This window comes from Elephantulus edwardii, unplaced genomic scaffold (assembly GCF_000299155.1).
Source record: "Elephantulus edwardii isolate Elephantulus edwardi_28Jun2011 unplaced genomic scaffold, EleEdw1.0 scaffold00057, whole genome shotgun sequence".
Classification (NCBI taxonomy): domain Eukaryota; kingdom Metazoa; phylum Chordata; class Mammalia; order Macroscelidea; family Macroscelididae; genus Elephantulus; species Elephantulus edwardii.
The window spans coordinates 15,923,521-15,931,546 of record NW_006399807.1 but is presented as its reverse complement, the minus strand read 5'-3'; the positions used below and the strand labels follow the sequence as shown (position 1 = coordinate 15,931,546).

Below are 8,026 nucleotides of genomic sequence, written 5' to 3'. Positions count from 1 at the left end.
GTTTGTTGATGGGCACTTAGGTTGTTTCCAACTCCTTGCTATTGTGAACAAAGCTGCAATAAACATGGGTGTGCATATATCTGCTTGGATGTCAGCTATATGGTCGAGTGGTGAGTGTGTGTTTTTTAACTTTAAAAAACCCAACAATGCACACAAACCCTTTTCATCACATCATGATGACCCTTTTCAGCAGAGAACCACCACCACATGTGGTGCCCAAGGTCCTAAATAGTCATAGAGGCAGAGTGCCTCAGCCTTCCCCCAGCAGGCAGCTCGTGGGCTCAAAGCACTGACCTTTTGGTCAGTTGCTTAATGTCTTATCCTCTGTGCCACTAGGGCTCCTTAGTAGATATAATTACACACAATTATAGATTTTTATTATCTTTTTTCCCAAGCCTTTCTGAAAGTCACTCATTAACTCATTGCTGTTGAGGAGGAAACAACTCCTTAATCCCCCAGTGAGCATTCAGTGGCTGTAAATCACATGGGAGAAGATTGCTCATTATTCTCCATGGAGCAGTTGGTAGACTCAAACCACCTGCCTTTGGGTTGGCAGTGTAATCCCCAAAAGATTCAATCTCAAATGTACCCACTACCCAGTCCCAACAGTTACCAACATCGTCCAATCTTGCTTGTTCTGTCTCTCTCTGCTTCCTGAAACCCCAACTATAAAGGAAATCGCAGACATTATGCCTCTGAAAAACCTATGTAAATGTCATCCTCAATATAGTTAATCTTTGAATCAGTTCTCCTAATAGTACATTTTTGTCTCTTTCTTTTAATCCAGTTTCTAGATGGAATTCGGAGACTGTGGACTTCCAGGAACTGAAGTCAGCATTAACTGAGGTTCCTGCTTCTGGAATCCTGAAGGAGAGCCCATCAGGGGGCCACAGGAGCAAAGAGGGGGACGCTGGTACGATGTTAGATTTCTTCCCTTTGGTGCCCACATGGTCTTTATCCATGTCTAGTCCCATGTAATGTTTAGAATTAAGTCAGCCTGTGTAGCAAGCAAATAACTTCTTTGGATAACAGGGAGACCGAGAGAACCAACTTCCCCTCTTTGCTCTTGTTCAGGGCAAGCTGGCAGTAAGTCTGCCTTTCCCTAAGGCAGTGCTGTATCTTATTACCCACATGTGCAGTCTGAGCCGGGCGGCACTGAGGGAAATGAAACCGGCTTCCTCTGTTGCTGATGTGGTTAGGTGATGTTGAGTAAATCTCATAGTGAGCCTATGAACAGCCAACTTGAATCCTGCCCTAATCGGTGCCATTCTCATCATCTCTGACACACTAAAGCCCATTGCTGAAGTCATTGTGTCAATCCATCTCATTAGAGATATTCTTATCCTTTGCTGACCTTCCATCTTTCCAAGCATGATGTCCCTTTCCTAGGAATAGCCTCACCTAGCTACAGGTCCATAGCATGAGAGACAAAACTTCACCATTATTGTCTCCATGGAGCACTCTGGCTGCACCTTTACCAAGACATATCTGATTATTCTTTTGGCAGTATACGGCACCAAATTAAAAGACATCAATTCTTCTGTCATACTTATTCATTGTTCAGCCTTCTAATGCATAACCGGTGATTGAGAAGACCGTGGCCTTAATCAGGTGCACCTTAGTCTTCAAACTGACATCATTGCTCTTTAGAATTATGGAATGGTCCCTGACAGCAGACTTGACCAATGTAATACATCTTCTGATCTCCTGACTGGTGGTACCAAGGATGCTTATTATTGATCCAAGCAAGATTAAATCAATGACAGTTCCAACCAATCCTTTCTCCTTCTATCATAATGTTGACTATTGGTCCTGTGGTGAAGACCTTTGTCTTCTTGATATTGAGATGTAATCCATACCTTGATCTTCTGATTCAACTCCAGTTCAAAGTAACCCAAAGTGTGTCAGACTAGAACTATGTGTGCTCCATTGGCGTTTCAGAGGCTGATTTCTTAGAAAAAAATTTTCCAAGTGTTTCATTTGAGGCACCTCCAGAGGACTTGAACTTCCAACCTTTCAATTAACATGTTAAAATGTTAACCATTTGCCCTACCCTGGGGCTCTAGAGGAAGATGAGAGATATGCATATTTCACTTACTTAAATATCCAATAGAATAAATCACACTTGAACAATTCCATTTTTCAGTAGATCCTTTGAATTCTCTCCATATTAGGTATACACTATGCATCATCTCTGCACACAGTCTGTTACAACGGTGAGGATATGTTTTATGAACTTTCAGAACTTATATTAATACAATTTACCCTTATCCAAAGTGTCCCCTGAGAAACTGACCTTAAGATTTAGATTCTGGTCTTCAGAAACTGTAATTGCTAGTGTTACTGCTACCACCGAATGGTATACACTGAATGGTAGACAGGGGTTATGCTGTCTTCCTAGCATTATCTTCTTGAGTTGTGAGTCCTAAGTCTGTACCTTCAGTGAGAAAAATGAAGGTGTTCATAAAAGCATAGAGACTTATCATGTTCAACTAATTTAAACACCAACCATCTTTTCATTAAATTATTTAAATTCTATCCAAATATCATTTTATTGAATATGTGGCCCATGGGCTAAAACAAACAAACAAAAATACCACCAAACTCATTGTTGTTGAGTTGGAATTGTCTCCTAGACGACCCACTAACTGGGTTTCAGAGGCTGTAAACTGCATGACGGCATATTGCTCATCTTTCTCCCTAGAAGCCAACATGGATTCCAACCACTAGAGAGGTATGTTATGCCCTTTGAATTAGCAACACAGCACCTTACAGACTAGTCTAACAGAACTCCCTGGTCTGTAGGAGAGGCCTTGAAAAAGGTTATTTTAGAAAGGTTTTTTTTCTGCTGTAAAAGATTTTATTAAAAATTTTAGACGCAAAGATGTTACTTGAGGACTAAGGTGCCCCTGACCCAAGGTATCATATAGAAAGTATTTTTAAACTTAGTTTCTTTTTCTTTCTCTGATTTTAAGACAATGAAATAAATCAGGCATTGTTGTTGTTCTGAGGTGCCACCAAATCAGTTCTGACCCTTAGTGAGATCATGCACAAGAGAGCAAACAACACCCAGTTCTGCATCACCCTGTATTGCGTATTTGGTCGATTCAAGACTAAACAGGTTGGTTAAAAAAAATAAATCAATCTTCAACTTCTTTATCCTTTGCATTAGTGCTTGGTACATAAATTTGCGTACTGGTTTTATTAGCTGGTCTTCCTTGTAGGGATGTATATATCATCCTATCATTGACCGACTTGTACTTCAGAATAGATCTGGAATTTTAGGTTTTTTTTTTTAAATTATAAATGAAGATCAGTTCTCCTTTCCCAGCAGAGTGGACCATGTGATTAGCTGATTCAAAATGGCCAAGTCCAGCCTATTTCTGCTCCCAATGCCTAGGAAATCGAGCCTTAATCATTTCATCTCCTTTTTTTACAAGTTCCAATTTTTCCTTGATGGATACTTCCTGCATGCATTATTCCAGTTAACAATGGATGTTTGCAGCGGTTACTTCTCATTTTAAGTCATGCTGCATTGTCAGATGAAGCCTCCCAAGCTTTATTCCATCAATGCCATTAAGGACACAGCTCTTCCCCGGTGGTATTTTGAGTGCCTTTCCAGCTGAGAGGCTCATCTTCCTGCACCTATCAATGTTCCACTACTATCCAAAAAGTCACCAGTCGATCTATTTCTTTCTTTAATAGGATGTAGATCACTAGCTCTTTTTCCCCAGTCTGTCTCAGTGTGAAGGTTCTCCTGAAACCTGTCCACCACAGGTCACCCTGCTGGTATTTGAAATGCTAGCGCCACAATCTCCAGCACCACAACATGCCAGCCGCCAAAAATGCCAATCTGACAGGAAAGTGGTAGAAATCTTGCATGTTGCTGTTGTTAGGCATCATCTAGTCAAGGATGATTCCTAACAATCCTATAAACAACAGATCTGAACCCTGTCTTCTCCTGTGCCAACCTCACAATCTCTAACCCACTCGAGTCTATTGGTACAGTCACTGTGGCATTGCCTGATTGAGGATCTTCCTCTCATTCACTGTTCCCCACCTTTATATTACATCAAGAAGTGCTATAGCGTGTATTGGTGTGTCCACTACCCAGTAAAGTAGAATGTATAAGGCTAAAGCCCTCTGTTTAGTCTTAATCTTTACAGCTGATGCAGAATAGATGAAGTTCAATTCATACATGAATGCCACTCAAATTCTGTGCCATCTTCATGATGGGTAGCATATCATTGCTCTCACTGAAGTGGCTGTGCTTGAGGTGTATTGGTCAGATATTGACCTGAGTCTCTCCGACATGGGAAGTGAGAATTCTACCACTGAACTACAAATGGACCCCACACGCACATTCTCATATGTGATATCTTTTATTGTTATTGTTAGGTGCCACTGAATCAGTTCCGACTCATAGCAATCCTACGTTGTTGTTGTGTACTGTAGAGTCAGAACTAGCCCATAGCTAACCCTCCAGCAGGTTTTCAGAGGCAGTTAAACACATGAGAGGAGATTGTCCACCCTTCTCCCACAAAGCATCTGGTAGATTTGAACAGCATGCCTTTGAGATTGCAACACAGCTTCTTGCCACTAGGCCACCAGTGCTCCCTGACTCAGCAATCCTAGGTACAACAGAACCAAACCTACCCATTCATATACTATCTTCATGATATCTGCTGTGCTTAAACTCACTGACAATGTTTCAGTCACTGAATCAATCCATCTCATCGAGGGTCATCCTTTGCTTCTACTTTTTTTTTACCTTCTACTTTTCCAAGTATGGTGTATTTTTCTAATAACTTCTTGGTAAAATGGAGAAAATATGTGAGATGAAGTCTCACCATCATTGTTTCTAAGGAGCACTATGGTTGCTCTTCATCCAAGACAGATCTGTTTGTTCTTTTGGTGGTCTATGGTAGTGCCAATATTCTTGGCCAACACTGTAATTTAAAATCATTGATTCTTTTTCTGTCATTTTTATTCATTCTCTAACCTTCACATGCATAGGAAGCAACTGAAAATATCATGACTTGGATCTAGTGCACCTTAATCTTCAAATTGACATCTTCACTCTTTAGGGCTTTGAAAAGCTCCTTAGCTGCAGAACTGCCCAGTGCAACACATCTTTTTATTTCATGACTGACTGCTGCTACCATGGGTATTGATTATGAATCCAAGGAAAATTAAATTCTTGACAATTTATATCTTTGAAAACGCTATATCTAAATATCATAGATTGATAAATATCATCCATATTTCTATAACTATCTAACTAGCTAGCTAGCTAGCTATCCTAGGGAGCTCTTGTGGTCTAGTGGCAAGAAGCTGTTCTGCAATCCCAAAGGTATTCAGTTCAAATCCACCAGATGTTCCATGGGAGAAAGATGGGTAATCTCCTCCCATGCGATTAACTGCTTCTGAAAGCCCTCTACAGGGTCAGCTGTGGGTCAGTTCCGACTCGACAGTACATTGCAACAACATCTATACATATATCCCACAGGACAAAGATGGGTAGTCTCGTGCAATTTACTGCTTCTGAGAACCTGGTGGAGGGTCAGCTATGAGTTGTTTCTGACTCAACGGCACATAACAACAACATATGCTATATGTAGACAGTTGTTTGATAGACATTCACTGTTGAGTCAGATATAGATATGTATCATAAATTATGATATATAGATAGTTGTTGTTATGCACCGTTGAGTCAGATATAGATATACTTATTGTGTATTATAAATATTATTGTTGTTGTTCTTATGTACTGTTGAGTCAGAACTAGCAGTATTTATAGCTCACCTTCCAGCGGGTATTGAGAGGCAATAAGTCACACGGGAGGAGATTTGTCCATCTATCACCTACAGAGCAGTTGGTAGAGTAAACCACCTGCTTTTGGGTTGGTAGCACAATTACTTATCACTAAGCCACTTAGACATAAGCACATATAACAGAATAGCCACTATCCCAAATGTTATTTCTTATTAGCTAGTTCCCTTTCACAAGCCTGAGCAAACCAAGGCTTAGAGAGCTCTGTTACTTCTGAAGGTCATACAACCATTGGGGCAAGATAGTATTTAAATCTAAAGGGTCTGTCTTTAGGCCCTTCACTTCTCCTTGCTCTGTCATGCATCCATGTTGTCATATTCCGTATTTGGAAAGATTGGTTATGAATCCTTTTATATGTATTTTCTCTTCACCAGGCTGTGGCGAGCTGGTTTGGGTAGGAGAGCCTATCACGCTGAGAACAGCCGAAACAATCACTGGAAAGTATGGTGTGTGGATGAGAGACCCCAAACCCACCTTCCCTTACACTGAGGAGACAACCTGGAGAGTGGACACAGTGGGCACAGACATCCGCCAGGTTTTTGAGTACGACCTCATCAGCCAGTTCCTGCGAGGCTACCCTTCTAAGGTGCACGTGCTGCCCACGACGCTGGAAAGCACTGGCGCTGTGGTGTACCGGGGAAGCCTCTACTTCCAGCGGTCGAGATCTGGGACTGTGATCAGGTATGAGCTGAACACTGAGACAGTGAAGGCCGAGAAGGACATCCCTGGAGCCGGCTACCACGGGCAGTTCCCGTATTCTTGGGGCGGCTACACAGACATTGACTTAGCTGTGGATGAGTCCGGTCTCTGGGTCATCTACAGCACTGAGGCGGCCAAAGGTGCCATTGTCCTTTCCAAACTGAACCCAGAGACTCTGGAAGTTGAGCAAAGCTGGGAGACAAACATCCGTAAGCAGTCCGTGGCCAATGCCTTCATTATCTGTGGCACCTTGTACACTGTCAGCAGCTACTCAGCAGGCAATGCTATGGTCAACTTTGCTTATGATACAGACACAGGCAGCAGCAAGGCCCTGAGCATCCCCTTCAGGAACCACTACAAGTACACCAGCATGATTGACTACAACCCCCGGGAGAAGAAGCTCTTTGCCTGGGACAACTTCAACATGGTCACCTATGACATCAGGCTCTCCAAAATGTGAGAAGTCGCCAAGACAGAGCAGAAAAGGCAGGAAGAGACAGATGATGTGCAGAAGTTTGGGAGGAAGCTGGCTGAAAGGAGAAGTGGCCCTCTCAAAACAAAACTGCTTTTCTCAGCTGTTCAAGTTCTCATTAATCTGCAAACATACACTATCCCTAGGCCTGACTCTACAAGAATAGCAATCTGAAGACTTAAGATGGTTTCATGTCATAATAGATATTCTTTTCTCTTACCAACTCCCCCCCCTCTAAATTTTAATGAGATGTTTAACCTAAATAGTTTATCAAGTCTTTTGGTGATTGAAGACTAGACCATAATCACAGAGCTTTGCATTTTTTTTCTTCCCCCACCCCCAACGACCCTCACTGGCCGAAGAAGGTACGTTTGCAGAAGAGTTTGGAAAGGGCATGTTGTCTTGTGTGGAATCCAGGACCATCGTCTGATCTTTTCAGTTTTTGTACTGTTATCACAGGCCACATTCAAAGGCAGCACTTTCTTTAGAAAAGAACTCTTGCAGCGAGCACTGAACATAATTAGATGAGCAAACTCGTTTAAGTAAACAAGTGGCTTTAATGCTTCTGATAGAGTGCAGTTGGGTATTAACACTATGGTGTGAAATAAAAATTACCTTACAACACATTCTTACCTTTGAGTGTAGTAGACACTATGTATATGAAAGCCCATTTCAAACTCCTTTGGCTTGGAGATGTGATTGTCCTTGCTAAAGGGGTGTGTATTGGTGTGTAGCTGAGAAGCTTGTGTCTGGTTTTGAGGTGTGCTGATACCAGGAGAAAACAGTGGAATCAACCTGTCTCACTCCCATCTCCTGGCACTCATGGCTCTTCCTGAATAATCTCTCCATTTCCCCCCACATAACCTTCTCTTCACCCTTCTTCTGTGCTTTGGGTCTCTGCCATCACAGGCATACATTCCACAACTGTAAGCGAACAAACTATAAATATATATATATATATATATATATACACATATACATACATATACTATATATCTATATATATCTCTATATCTATATCTC

General features: G+C 41.7%; 1 protein-coding gene across 1 annotated transcript in view; it reads left to right on the top strand.

Annotated features, from left to right (window-relative positions):
• The window catches only part of MYOC (myocilin, trabecular meshwork inducible glucocorticoid response), a 31,277-nt gene extending 24,286 nt beyond the window's left edge, over window positions 1-6,991 (top strand). Inside the window, exons 2-3 of the mRNA XM_006887425.1 lie at window positions 788-913; window positions 6,207-6,991. Coding sequence (XP_006887487.1) covers window positions 788-913; window positions 6,207-6,991 — 911 coding nt within the window. The remainder of the gene's footprint in view (window positions 1-787; window positions 914-6,206) is intronic.
• The last annotated feature ends 1,035 nt before the right edge of the window (window positions 6,992-8,026 follow it).